Source organism: Balaenoptera physalus, assembly GCF_965194825.1.
Source record: "Balaenoptera physalus genome assembly, chromosome: 6".
In the NCBI taxonomy this organism is placed as follows: domain Eukaryota; kingdom Metazoa; phylum Chordata; class Mammalia; order Artiodactyla; family Balaenopteridae; genus Balaenoptera; species Balaenoptera physalus.
This window is the reverse complement of record NC_138885.1, coordinates 135458328-135472893: the sequence shown is the minus strand read 5'-3', so window position 1 is coordinate 135472893 and position 14566 is coordinate 135458328. Positions and strand designations below refer to the sequence as shown.

Sequence of the window (14566 nt, the reverse complement as noted above, 5' to 3'; positions counted from 1 at the left end):
TTTTTGGTATCTGTCCCCAGTGGCTAATGTTGGTTCAGTGGGTTGTGTAGGCTTCCTGGTGGAGGGGACTAGTGCCTGTGTTCTGGTGGATGAGGTTGGATCTTGTCTTTCTGGTGGGCACGTCCACGTCTGGTGGTGTGTTTTGGGGTGTCTGTGGCCTTATTATGATTTTAGGCAGCCTCTCTGCTAATGGATGGGGCTGTGTTCCTGTCTTGCTAGTTGTTTGGCATAGGGTGTCCAGCACTGTAGCTTGCTGGTCGTTGAGTGAAGGTGGGTCTTGATGTTGAGATGGAGATCTCTGAGAGATTTTCGCCGTTTGGTATTACGTGGAGCTGGGAGGTCTCTTGTGGACCAGTGTCCTGAAGTTGGCTCTCCCACCTCAGAGGCACAGCCCTGATGCCTGGCTGGAGCACCAAGAGTCTTTCATCCACACAGCTCAGAATATAAGGGAGAAAAAAATAGAAAGAAAGAAAGAAAGAGGATAAAATAAAATAAAATAAAGCTATTATAATAAAAAATAAGAAAGAAAATTATTAAGAGTAAATGTATTCAGAAAAATTTTTTTTTAATTTTTAAAAAGAGATTTATTAATTTTTTATAATAAAAAATAAGAAAAAAAATTATTAAGAAAAAAATTTTTAATTTTTTAAAATACAAAATATGAAAAAACTTATTAAAAATTTTTTTAATTTCTAAAAATAGAAAATAAGGAAAAAATTATTAAGAAAACATTTATTAGGAAAAAAAATTTTTTTAAGTAAAAAAAAAAAAACAAAAAATACCAGACGGCCCTAACCCTAGGACTAATGGTGAAAGCAAAGCTATACAGACAAAATCTCACCCAGAAGCATACACATATACACTCACAAGAAACGAAAAAGGGGAAAAATTAATATATCCTGCTCCCAAAGTCCACCTCTTGAATTTGGGATGATTCATTGTCTATTCAGGTATTCAACAGATGCAGGTACATCAAGTTGTTTGTGGAGCTTTAATCCGCTGCTTCTGAGGCTGCTGGGAGAGATTTCCCTTTCTCTTCCTTGTTCGCACAGCTCCTGGGGTTCAGCTTTGGATGTGGCCCCGCCTCTGCGTGTAGGTCGCCTGAGGGCGTCTGTTCCCCGCCCAGACAGGACGGGGTTAAAGGAGCAGCTGCTTCGGGGGCTCTGGCTCACTCAGGCGGGGGGAGGGAGCGGTACGGAGGAGGCGGGGCGAGCCTGCGGCGTCAGAGGCGTCGTGACGTTGCAGCGGCCCGAGGCACGCCGTGCGTTCTCCCGGGGAAGTTGTCCCCGGATCACGGGAGCCTGGCCGTGGCAGGCTGCACCAGCTCCCGGGAGGGGCGGTGTGGAGAGTGACCTGGGCTCGCACACAGGCTTCTTGGTGGCGGCAGCAGCAGCCTTAGCGTCTCCTGCCCGTCTCTGGGGTCCGCGCTGATGGCCGTGGCTCACGCCCGTCTCTGGAGCTCGTTTAGGCGGTGCTCTGAATCCCCTCTCCCCGCGCACCCAGAAACAATGGTCTCTTGCCTCTTTGGCAGCTCCAGACTTTTTCCCGGACTCCCTCCCGGCTAGCTGTGGCGCACTAGCCCCTTCAGGCTGTGTTCACGCCGCCAACCCCAGTCCTCTCCCTGCGATCCGACCGAAGCCCGAGCCTCAGCTCCCAGCCCCGCCCGCCCCGGCGGGGGAGCAGACAAGCCTCTCGGGCTGGTGAGTGCTGCTCGGCGCCGAGCCTCTGTGCGGGAGTCTCTCCGCTTTGCCCTCCGCACCCCTGTGGCTGCGCTCTCCTCCGTGGCTCCGAAGCTCCCCCCTCCGCCACCCACAGTCTCCGCCCGCGAAGGGGCTCCTAGTGTGTGGACACCTTTCTTCCTTCACGGCTCCCTCCCACTGGTGTGGGTCCCGTCCCTATTCTTTTGTCTCTGTTGTTTCGTTTTTCTTTTGCCCTCCCCAGGTACGTGGGGAATTTCTTGCCTTTTGGGGGGTCTGACGTCTTCTGCCAGCGTTCAGTGGGTGTTCTGTAGGAGCAGTTCCACGTGTAGATGTATTTCTACTGTATCTGTGGGAAGGAAGGTGATCTCCGTGTCTTACTCTTCCGCCATCTTGCCCCTCTCATCCCCTCCATCTTTTTTACGGTGCATTGGTACTCCCAAGAAGGCACTTTGGAAATGCTGTCATCGTGTGTGTGCAGCTTACTTATACACAAGCCTATGTTTCTACAACAGTACGACTCCTGGTCCATCGGCTCTCCCGCTCTTCAAGATGACTGTTTTCTACCTTCTCCTTCTCCTGCTTCTTCTACACTTCTCCTCCCTCAGCTTACTCTGAGCTGGTGATCTTGATTCCCATTTCACTGAGAAAATATAAGTAAATCGAAAAAGAACTTCCAGAAGCCATACTCAGTCTGTCCCAGCATCAGTGTCCATGTCTCAGCTTCCCTCCCGTTACTTGGATGAAGTGTCCCTGCTTCCCTGGGCAGCCTCACCGCTTCCCTACTCAAGGGTGTCACCTGCAACTCTCCTTCTCTCTCCTGCATCATCAGTTCTCTGACGTACTGGGTGATTCCTTTCACGATACAAACGCAATGCTTTTTCTTTTCTCGTAAAAACTCTCCCTGGATGCCCTGCTCCCCCCTGCAGGAGTGCTCCAGGCTCCTTTATAAAGTGTTGCTGTCTATAATTCTTCTCTGAACACACCCTAACCTGTTGTTTGCTCTCCCTGCTCCACAGAAAGTGCTCTGGTCAAGGTCCCTCCATCTGGCAAATCCCAGTAGTCAGCTGTCGGGCACTGTCCCACTTGACCTATGAGTGTCATCTGTCACAGGTTCGATCCCCTCCTTCCCGAAACCCCATCCCCACTCGGTCTAGACCTGGCTCCTGTGTGTCTAGGTTCTTCCTCCTGCTGACTTACTTTTCCTTGCCCTTTGCTGGTTCCTCCTCTTCTCTCTGACTTGTAATCACTGAAATGCCCAGGACTCTCTCCTGGGACTGGTATTCTAACTCAAATAGTCTGAATTAGGATACCTTACCGGTCAGGTGGCAATTCTGTGACAAATTGGGAGGCTGTTCATTAACACTAAGAATTTGGTGTCCATGAAGCTGAAGCCCTATGATAACGTTTGATTCACAGGTGTCGGCGGCAAGAGGGATGTGGTCTTTCTCATCGATGGGTCCCAAAGCGCCAGTCCCGAGTTTCAGTACATCCGTACCCTCATCGAGAGGCTGGTTGACTACCTGGATGTGGGCTTCGACATGACCCGGGTGGCGGTCATCCAGTTCAGCGAGGACCCCAGGGTGGAGTTCCTGCTGAACGCCCACTCCAGCAAGGACGAGGTGCAGAACGCGGTGAGGCGGCTGCGGCCCAAAGGCGGGAGGCAGATCAACATTGGGGGCGCCCTGGAGTACGTGTCAAGGAATATCTTCAAGAGGCCTCTGGGGAGCCGGATTGAAGAGGGTGTCCCTCAGTTCTTGGTCCTCATTTCTTCCGGGAAGTCTGATGATGAGGTAGATGAATCGGCAGCAGAGCTCAAGCAGTTTGGCGTGGCGCCACTTATAATCGCAAGGAGCGCAGACCAGGAGCAGTTGGTGAAGATCTCCCTGAGCCCTGAATACGTGTTCTCAGTGAGTACCTTCCGGGAGCTGCCCAGCCTGGAGCAGAAACTGCTGACACCCATCACAACCCTAACCTCCGAGCAGGTTCAGCAGCTCCTGGCCAGCACGCGCTACCCTCCTCCAGGTAAGACTGGGCGTTTCTTGTTCTTTGTTGTGTCTTCTCAAAAAAATATAAAAAATGACAGGCTCTAAGGCCATGGTGCTCACAGGTAAAATTAAAATAACGGGACACCTGAGACTGAACAAGTTTGGTCTATTGCTTGTGGCAGGGAGGAAGGACACACATGCTGGTGAACCACAGGGCATCTCAGCCAGAGGGTGTTAGGAAGGGCTTATGATAGGATTTGAACTCATCATAGATGATTTTGTGGAAGGCTTGAGGAAATGGGACTTTGCCCCGGATCGAATGCTGTCGAGAAGGAGTAATTTTATGATTGGATATCTTACCAAATCTCACGGCTAAAGCTGAAATTGATACAGAAGCAGTGGTCACGTCTATGATCCAGGATGAGGAGTGTCTGGTGATTTTTGTTTCCTTCTTGTCAGTGTTCAGATATGATCAGGGCGTGGCTGTCTCTGATACTGATGTTCTGTGAAATCTTTTATGTGCCACTGGAGAATCCAAGTCCTGGCTGTGTGTGCCTGGCCAGCTTTTCTCTTTCTCAAGATAAATGGTTCAATTCCATGACCTGCTCAGCTTTTGCTGTGCTATGTTTCCACGATAAGTAGCCAGTGATTTATGAGGCAAATGTTGAATTTGTTGAGTGGCAAGATATGAGCTATTTAATAAATGGCATCCAAGAAGTACCTAGAATTCTAATTAATAGGAAGCCATGGTTCATCTTTCCTAGGAGTTTTGATTAATTTTATAGTTAAAAATGGATTCATGCAAAGAAAATAGGGGCATAATAGTGAAAATAAAAACTTTGTATAAATGCTAGAGATATGTGAGAAAAAGAAATACTATGAATCAAACACCAGGAACGATGGTGTGGCCTGCTGGAGCGAGTTGGGATTCTCCGGGCTGTCACTAGCTAAGTGGTGGCCTTGGATGAAGTGAGGGCCTTTGTCCTCAGCTATCTCTCTTTTCTTGCACAACAAAGATGTTGATCCTGGTGATCTCAATCCCTTCTGGTAGTAACAGTTCACGATTCATAGATTTTTGGTAACCCAGGATTCGTTTCTAAGTGCTGTTTATATTTTTGAAATGAGTTGTAACCCAGACCCCAAAGCCAAAATTAAAATCGAATAAACTCAGAAAGAGAAAGTTTTGGAGAACTTAAAATATTTCAAGAAGCAGAAATTGTTTTGATGGAAAAGGCCCAATTTGTAATGATTGATTAAAAAACGCCCAAGAGATAAACACATGCACATTGGCTTATAATTTTCATGTTAATTGATGTTATGGTGCAACATAGAGCAAAATTCAGAAACGAAACCAGATGAGTGCCAGTCTTGTACTGAGTTTTCTTTTTTCCCTTTCATCCACAGCTGTGGAGAGTGATGCTGCAGACATCGTCTTCCTAATCGACAGCTCTGACAGCGTGAAGCCGGACGGCATTGCACACATCCGGGACTTTGTTAGCAGGATCGTGCGGAGACTTAACATTGGCCCTAATAAAGTGAGAATTGGGGTCGTGCAGTTCAGCAATGATGTCTTCCCAGAGTTTTACCTGAAGACCTATAAATCCCAGGCCAGTGTGCTGGATGCCATACGTCGCCTGAGGTTCAAAGGGGGGTCTCCGCTGAACACTGGCAAAGCTCTGGAATTCGTGGCAAGGAATTTCTTTGTCAAGTCTGCCGGGAGCCGGATAGAAGACGGGGTGCCCCAACACCTGGTTCTGTTTCTGGGTGGCAAATCCCAGGACGATGTTACCAGGTATTCCCAGGTGATAAGCTCCTCGGGGATTGTGAGTTTAGGGATAGGAGACCGAAACATTGACAGAATGGAGCTGCAGACCATCACCAACGACTCCAGACTAGTCTTCACGGTTCGGGAGTTCAGAGAGCTCCCCAACATAGAAGAAAGGGTCATGAACTCCTTTGGACCCTCCAAGGTCACCCCTGCACCTCCAGGAGTGGACACGCCCTCTCCCTCACGGCCAGGTATGAGCTGTGGGACCCATGACTACAGAGCGGGACACCAATTATTTTTTTTAATTGAAAAAGAGCAATTAGCATTCATTTTAATAGTTTTCTTCTCTCAGGGTTGTGGCTGCCATACGATTAGAAACTAAATACGGGAAAAATAATTCAGTTGAAATTGTAGGAGGAATAGAAGGAAACGCATCTCAGAAAGCATATGGTCATTGATTCTTCCATGAGTTTCCATGAGGCTAATCGTAGCCCCATTGAAAGGTTCTATAAAAGTGCATTGAGGGTTAGCCACAGACTCATTGGCTCTCAGAATAAAATGGCATCTTTGAAGTTGTTCAATCCACACCCCTCCGAACATGACTGGAAGTCAGCCTCTCTCCTAGGTGGGGTCATGGTCCAGTCAACCCTCTTTCTTTGGACTGGTATCGCCGGGAATTTAGAGCTGTCCGCCTGTAGCTTTGACCTCATGCTCCTGGGTCTGACCTTTGGGGCTGCCAAGAGCAAACTGAGTCCCTCCACCAGTCCACGTCTTTCTTCGCTCCTACCCCAGGTGATAGCCCCTCAGACATCTGGAGCAAATGATTAGGGTTGGTTTTCCATGGGGCACCTGCACTCCACTTAGCTCTTTCACGTCTTCCTTCTGTGCTGGTGGTGGAACATCTCACACTGCTCCGGATTCCCCTTCTCTCTGCTCCAGTCTTGATCCCTTGATTGGAATTAGGGAATTATCTCCAATGTCATTGAGTTTCACAGGCTCCAACAAAGCTCTCGGCATGCTGGCTGGTGATCCTCCAAAGGTGCACGGAGTCTGCTTCCCATTTTCCAATCTGTTTCTCCCAGCCCTCCCTTTCCCCGCCTCTAGCACACCTCCCCCAACTCCTTCCAGACACTATCATTTATTTTTGACCAGGAGGAAAGTGTGTAGTGGCATTTCCTAAAACCCTTGATATCACGGACTGTTGAATCCATAGCATAATCTCATTTTGCATGGGACAACTGGGACTCAGTTCTGCTGAGTTTTCACATCTCCTTTCCTTTTGTTTAGGTGATTTATCATTTATCACCTAAACATGTTTTGAGGACTGTGAATTCAGGAACTCTAGAGGCATGGAATAGAGCCCAAGGTGTCCACTGTGAATGAATTACAGGAATGCCTTATTTTAATCATTTTACATTTTGTGTTTTTGTTCTGGATATAAAAACCAAATTTCTCTTTTTTTTTTTCATTGTAATCATCTTTAGAGAAAAAGAAAGCAGACATCGTGTTCCTGTTGGATGGTTCCATCAATTTCCGGAGGGACAGTTTCCAGGAAGTGCTCCGTTTCGTGTCTGAAATTGTGGACACGGTTTATGAAGGGGGAGATTCCATCCAAGTGGGGCTGGTCCAGTACAACTCTGACCCCACTGACGAATTCTTCCTGAAGGACTTTTCCACCAAGGAGCAGATTATCGATGCCATCAACAAGGTGGTCTACAAAGGGGGGAGGCACGCAAACACCAAGGTGGGCCTGGAGCACCTGCGGCTGAATCACTTCGTGCCAGAGGCAGGCAGCCGCCTGGATCAGAGAGTCCCGCAGATCGCTTTTGTGATCACCGGAGGAAGGTCGGTGGAGGATGCCCAGGACGCGAGCCTGGCACTCACCCAGAGAGGCGTCAAAGTGTTCGCGGTGGGCGTGAGGAACATCGACTCAGAGGAGGTTGGGAAGGTCGCGTCCAACAGTGCCACGGCGTTCCGAGTGGGGAACGTCCAGGAGCTGTCGGAATTGAGCGAGCAGGTTTTGGAAACTCTGCATGACGCGATGCATGAAACCTTATGTCCTGGTGTGCCTGATGTTTCCAAAGGTAATGCCCTTTAGGTGCATATTTTCAACCATGTCCTGTCGATGTTGGTGAGTTACCTGGTTACCAGATCCCCAGCGCTGGCCTCTGGGCTCCTATAGCATCTGGTGTGTCAGGCATTGACTGACATCCACGTGGGTTGGGTCCTGGTTGTCACCTACCACTGTGATCGGATGTGGTTCCAGGATAGGAGTGGATGTCTCTCTTTTCTTGCTCTTACCACATTTACTCCCCACCCCCTACTCTTTAATCCCCTAAATAATTCAGACTGATTGATGCCTGTTTCTGTTTGTAGGTTTATTAGATCAATTATTTGAGATCAGAGTGTTTGCGTTCTCAAGTGTGTTTAGTCTAAAGCACAAACTCGGGATGCATTTAGATAGACACTGACTGTATACCATGCCAAAGTTGATGAATATCAGCAAAACAAACATACTGAATGGCCAACAATTTTGGCTCCTAAGAGTCAGCATGAGTTTTCCCAGTGAGAGAGGCAGATGTAATTGCTTCTCAGCGCTCATACACAGAAGGTCCCATTTTGCACTTGAGTGTGGTGTCCTGGTCCACGTCCCGAGCTGTGCCTGTAGGTTGAACACATCTTGGCAGCTCGACTTCGAGCTCATGGCCTGCTTTTCCCTTTACAGTCTGTAACCTGGATGTGATTCTGGGCTTTGATGGTTCAAGAGATCAGAACGTATTTGTGGCTCAGAGGGGCTTTGAGTCCAAGATGGACACCATCCTGAATAGAATCAGCCAGATGCAAAGAATCAGCTGCAGCGGCAGCCAGCTGCCCACGGTGCGGGTGTCCGTGGTGGCCAACACGCCCTCAGGCCCCGTGGAGGCCTTTGACTTCGCTGAGTACCAGCCAGAGCTGTTTGAGAAGTTCCAGAACATGCGCACCGAGCACCCCTACGTCCTCACTGCGGACACGCTGAAGCTCTACCAGAACAAGTTCCGGCAGGCCTCGCCAGACAGTGTGAAGGTGAGGACGGCTGCCTCGTTTCCGCTTCCTGTGCCATCTCTGGGTTTTACTGGGCAGGGGCAAACCTTGATGCCTGGAAGCCCCCTCCCCAAACTGTTCTCCTATAGATGCTCTTCATGTTTGATGGGGTTGGTGGTGCCTATATGTAAGAGTCCTTTATTATCAACTGGGCTGAAATGGGATATCGTCTTCTAGTTTTATTAAAGCTCTAAAAAAAATCTTGGAAATCAGTAATTAAGCTTGAATGCATTGAATTTGTGAGTAATTCATGTTTAATCATAGTTCTGCCCATTAAATGCATTATGTTCTCTATTTGTATTTACTTTTCTCTCTCTCTTTCTCTGTATTGGTTCATACACACACACACACACACACACACACACACACACACACACACACACACACACACACACAATCAGTTTGCTAGGGCTGCCATAACAAAGTTCCACAGGTTGGGTGGCTTAAACAACAGGAATTTATTCTCTCACAGTCCTGGAGGCTGGAAGTCTGAGATCAGAGTGGCGTCAGGGTTGTTTTTTTGGAGGTCTCTCAACTTGGCTTGGAAATGGCGTCTTCTCCTTCTGTCTGCATGTGGTTTTCCCTCTGTGTGTGTCTGTGTCCTAATCACCTCATCCTAGAAGGACACCAGTCGTATTGGATGAGGGCCCACTCTAATGACCTCAGTTAACTTAATTGCCTCTTTAAAAGTCCTGTTGCCAAACATGGTCACACTCTGAGGCACTGAGGGTTAGGACTTCAAAATATGAATTTTGGAGCCTATAGCACGGGCACACAAACACACACGCACGCATGCACACGCATACACATACACGTGATTTCTAGAAACTACATCCCCTAAATAAGAGAATGAGATAAACTTTTTATTTCCATTGTTGATTGTGCTTTTTAATAAATCAAGTCCTACCCTACACCCATTTATTTTATACCTCATTTATTGCACAGTATCAAGGAACTGTGAACATGGGGTGATTGTTTCTCAACCTTGGCCCCCAGTTTCCTCTGCTGTAAGGTGGACGCTTTGGACTGGCTAATCCTTCTCTCAAGGGTCTGTGATATTTCTTTTACTTTTGGCTGGCGCTTGACGTATCTTTTATCTTCAGGTGGTCATTCATTTTACTGATGGGGTGGATGGAGATCTGGCTGATTTACAAAGAGCGTCAGAGGAACTCCGACAAGAAGGTGGGTTCTGGGGCTTTCTATGGGAGAAGTAAACCTGGGGGAGGCAGGCGCACTGCTGGGCTGGAGAGAAACGACTCCACTAAGGGACCCTCTGGGAGAGCGGCTTCTCTTGGAGGATACCTCATCCCAGCATTTTGGTCCTCTGTCGCCTGCCTGGGGCTACAGGATGGGGCAGCAAGGATCCCATACTTACACAGACAGCTCTATTACCAAGTCCTGGCACAGACCCCATGGGGTCTCAGGCTCATTCCTGTGGTAGAACATCTAGAAAGCATGATGCTTTTGTAAAAGAATGTGAAGTTTTGATTCATTGGGCTGTATTATATAAACTAGGAATTAATTTTATAGCAAAAAACTTGCTGTATTTTCCGTTTGCTGTTATCACAGCTCAAAAATACTCCAATGTTAAGAAAAGATACACTTTCACATAAAATTTGGAAATTTAAGGTGACTGGTTTGCAAGGATACCTGTTATCAGATGTACTATTTGACTGTTCAACTGCTTTGGAATTTGGTAGCACTGGCTATCAAAAAAGTGGATGCCAACACTAGAGGTTTAAGAAGAATTTGTTGAAGCATAATTTATCATAGGAATGTTGTATTTATTAGCTTGCTTTTCCAGAGCAATGGAGATGAGACCTGCTATCATCTGATTTTGGAGATGTGGGATTTCAATTCTTCCTACAGGATACCTGTGTTACGTAAGACCAGAGCTTGAGAATTTATGTATGAATAAACTTCATGGTGTCGTTTCTTAGAGTTACATTAATCCATTTACTTACTGACAGATCAGAAACAATTGCTCATAGGAGTCCAGAGTTCCAGTATTCCAACTCTTCGGAGCAGCTAATTAGTGTGATTAAGCATGTTTCAGTTAAAGGTCAAATTTTATACTGAAGTTTTCTTTAAAAAATAAAAGAGAGTCAGGAGGAAAAGTGCTGTGGCTCTTGAATGCCTAGGTGAGGCTTCTTAAGTGTACCTGTGCCCCCAGGCGTCCGAGCTCTGATCTTGGTGGGCCTTGAACGTGTCGCCAACTTGGAGCAGCTGATGCAACTGGAGTTTGGGCGAGGATTCATGTACAACCGGCCCCTGAGACTGAACTTGCTGGACCTAGACTATGAACTAGCGGAGCAACTTGTGAGTGTTTTATGTATCTACACACAAACTGGTTTAGATAGCGCAATATTGGGCATCTCAGGATAACGCAGTCCGCTATCACCAGGCAAATGGAGGAGAGACCGCTGGGTGGGCAATTTAATTCATGTAATTTACTTGGGACCTACTTTGTTGCCATAACATGAGTCATGGAAACAGAGCTATCTGAGAACTGGAAAGACGGCCACCCGGGCATGGGTGTCGAGGTAGCTGTCGCCTTAGAGTTTCCTCTGCTCCCTTTAATGAGACTTCTTTTCATTTATAAGACTGTTGAGAAGCCATAACATTGAGATTGACCCTTCCCTCTGTAAACAGGAAACAGGGAAAACAAGAATATGCAGGAAACGAAAGACTATTTCTGGGTGGAAATGGGCTTCCATTGCCTTCTCTTCTAGTTTCCTTTGGAGCAAATGAGGGCACCCCATGAGGCTTCCTAATCCTCTTGGATTCAGCCTCTCAGCAGGTGGGGTTAATGCCTGGGTTTGGGGGTGAGGCTGGGGGCTTTGGGGACATGAGGGGGCTGAGTGTTCAACTCAGAGGTTCTTTGGCGGAGGCAGCGGTGCCCTATGGGACAAGCTGACTCCTTCCTGCCCTCCGACCTTCTTCCTAGGGCTGCAATTCTGATTTTTTTATTGAGTGTAAGGAAGTTGAGTTAATTGACAAACCTAGGACATGGGAGAAAGTGAAAACTCTAGGAAATTCACAGCAAGAAAAGGCATTAACCATCATGAGTTTAGCAGGTGGAAATGTACTTTGGGTGTGTGCTTTCCCGTATAAGGCCAGGGGCTGGGATGGGAGGGAATGTCCAGGGTGTCTGATGGGCGCTGGAGTCATTGGTGACGGGCGGTGCGGTGCTTGTGGCTCAGAGGCAGGGATCCCGCCCCACAGCTGCTCCCAGGCCTTCTCCAGGCTGGCACCGTGTTCCGTGACTCTGACCAGGGTTCTGGGGAAGGGCATATGGTCTCTGCTCTGAAACCACCTTCCATCCTGGCCATCTGCAATGGTTTGTCAGGTTTTCCCTTCTGAAACTTAAAAATATTTAAGCTATACTTAACATCTGAAGCTTGAATATCTATGTTGGAAACTTCTAGAAATAAGGCCCAGCCTGAGGTGACATTGTGAATAAAATGCATTATCTTTGGTGGCTCTTAGAGTCCGTTTGTGACACTCTAGTACCCACCAATGGCTAAGCCTTCAAGGGAGTGCCGTAGGAGGTGACTTTATCTCTCGCTGTGGATGCCACAGTCCTCAGACGGCACATTTATGCCTTTTTTCTAGACATTTATTGAGATCTGAACTTCGTTTTTTGTCTTGGTAGGACAACATTGCTGAGAAAGCCTGCTGTGGGGTTCCCTGCAAATGCTCTGGACAAAGAGGAGACCGAGGGCCCATTGGCAGCATTGGGCCAAAGGTATGGTGGTTTTACCCTTTTCTTACGCCTGAGACTAGATTTCAGAGCCATCATTATTTTGGCTGGGGAATTTCTCTGCTATGATGGTGGGGAGATGGAAAAGAGAGGAGAAGGAACTAGCTGTGCTGTAGGACAGATCTGAGGGGCAGACCCTGTCCCTGTGTCTGCTCCCTCCTCCCTTTCCACTGGGTTCTTTTATGCATTGGTTCTTCATTTTATAAAATTATGTTAAGACCACTGGCATCATTGACTGGCAGCCTCTCTAGGATGGCCAGCAGGGATTCTTCACATTTGCCTCTAAGTTATAGGAAATGCACAGGATTTCTTGGTAGATCAAGAGCCTTAAAGATCCTGATAGAACAATTGCACTGAAATAATGAGTAGGAAACCGTCACGTTCCAGGGACACCGAAAGCACCGCTCTACCAAATGCAGGGGGGGTGAAGAGATGCTTAAGTAGGAAACAGAGAAAGTCACAGCATTTAACCAAGGAAACGATTTACTTTCTTCTAGGGTATTCCTGGAGAAGATGGCTACCGAGGTTACCCTGGTGACGAGGGTGGACCTGTAAGTAAAAGTTGTTTTATTCCTTAAATCTTTGTTCCCTCCTTGTTCTTTACACGTTGGGATTGAATTGTGGGACTCTTCATCTGTTCTGTTTCCAGTCTTTTCCACCAGAAAAAAATTACTTTCTAACTTTCGTAACAACTTGACTCAGATTTCTACACTACGGAAACTAGTCTGAGGATGACAAACGTGGGTAGGAAGTGCAGGTTTTTATGTGTTCCATCTCAGAGGGAGGGACTAAATGGCTTCTGAGACAGAGGGCCACTGAGGATGGCAAACCCAGCGTCTACCAAATTCAGACATCCAGGCAGAGATGAGAGGCCGCTGGAGCCGGGGGTGCAGGGGAAACCCAGTCAGGATTTTAGCCGTGATGCCCTTTGAGGGGAGCCTCCCAGAGGGCGGTTGCCGGTGTGGGTTATCAGTCACCAAGGGGTCCGTTTGGGGGTGGGTAGAGCCTGAAGCAGGGCCTTCGGGAAGCAGAATCCTGCCCAGAAGTGGTTTGAGAACTTTTGAGACACTAGAACAAGGCCCAGCCCTGGGATGGGGAGAGAGGGCCCCAGGGGGAGGAGTTGAAGCCCCCAAGGTCCTATCTGGCAGTGCCGGGTGTCAGGGCTGAGCCTGGACCCCATAGAAGAGCTGGGAGCCCAGGACCATGGGCAGCCCTGGGATGGGGAGAGAGGGCCCCAGCAGGAGGAGTTGAAGCCCCCAAGGTCCCATCTGGCAGTGCCAGGTATCAGGGCTGAGCCTGGACCCCATAGAAGAGCTGGGAGCCCAGGACCATGGCCAGCCCTGGGATGGGGAGAGAGGGCCCCAGCGGGAGGAGTTGAAGCCACCAGGGTCCCGTCCAGCAGTGCCGGGTGTCAGGGCTGGGCCCGGACCCCACTGGAGAGCTGGGAGCCCCGGACCATATGGAGGAGAGCCAGCCTGAGGCTTCTCCACGGGGCCCAGCCTCCACCCAGACCCAGTACCCTGAGGCCTGCTTATCCTCCGCCCACCAGGAAGTGCCCTCTGTGCTGCAGACACTCCCAGACCCCACCCCCTCCAGGGGAGGGAACTGCAGGTTCAAGGCCCTGTGCAGAGTTCGGCCTGCTGGGGCCGCGGGCGGGGATGCTGGAGGCCCCGCCTGGCACATCAGCCCGCCAGCCAGTGGACCTCTTCCTAACGCACGCCTTTCACAGGGCTCCCTACTCAGTGGAGACACGTGACAAGAAGCTCCAACTTGCAAAATGCCTCTATTTCTCCTGACAGGGTGAGCGCGGCCCGCCTGGTGTGAACGGCACGCAAGGTTTCCAGGGCTGCCCCGGGCAGAGAGGCATAAAGGTACAGTGTGGTGACCCCCATGTGTGGGGAGGGGACCATGGCACCAGGCCCCAGTGGGGAGAGGGCGGTCGGTGGCGCGTGCAGAAGGGGGACACTTTCTCCAGTACCTCCTGGGGAAGCAAGATGCCTGCCCCGGCTTCTCTGCTCAGCGCTGGCAGCCAGTGGCCTCGCACAGAGGCAGCCCAGGGTGTGGCAGGTTCAGGAGCGCACACCATGCCGAGAAGGGAGCCTGAGGTTGGAGAAACAGTTTCGTATGGCAATGTGAAGCAGTCAGGACACGCTGATGAGGACAGACAGAATGTGGGCCAGGGCAGAGAGAAGGCCAGTGCCCGGCAGCTTCAGCCCCTGGACCTGGGAGGAGTGAGGGAAGTGGAGGGGGGTGGAGACAGAGGGAAAGA

The 14566-nt window shown here is 49.1% G+C and overlaps 1 protein-coding gene and 1 long non-coding RNA gene across 4 annotated transcripts in view; one reads left to right on the top strand and one right to left on the bottom strand.

Annotated features, from left to right (window-relative positions):
- COL6A3 (collagen type VI alpha 3 chain) overlaps positions 1-14566 on the top strand; it is a 93549-nt gene that overhangs the window by 41996 nt on the left and 36987 nt on the right. For all 3 annotated transcript variants that reach the window (XR_014264827.1, XR_014264828.1, XM_082465550.1), the window contains 9 exons: positions 3117-3722; positions 5090-5704; positions 6938-7537; positions 8179-8516; positions 9638-9716; positions 10708-10853; positions 12190-12282; positions 12795-12848; positions 14097-14168. Coding sequence is in view for 1 of the 3 variants with exons in the window: in XM_082465550.1 (XP_082321676.1) it covers positions 3117-3722; positions 5090-5704; positions 6938-7537; positions 8179-8516; positions 9638-9716; positions 10708-10853; positions 12190-12282; positions 12795-12848; positions 14097-14168 (2603 nt within the window). In the remaining 2 variants the exon portion in view is untranslated. The remainder of the gene's footprint in view (positions 1-3116; positions 3723-5089; positions 5705-6937; positions 7538-8178; positions 8517-9637; positions 9717-10707; positions 10854-12189; positions 12283-12794; positions 12849-14096; positions 14169-14566) is intronic.
- LOC309662650 overlaps positions 1-14566 on the bottom strand; it is an 82110-nt gene that overhangs the window by 35455 nt on the left and 32089 nt on the right. The gene's annotated exons all lie outside the window — the stretch shown is intronic.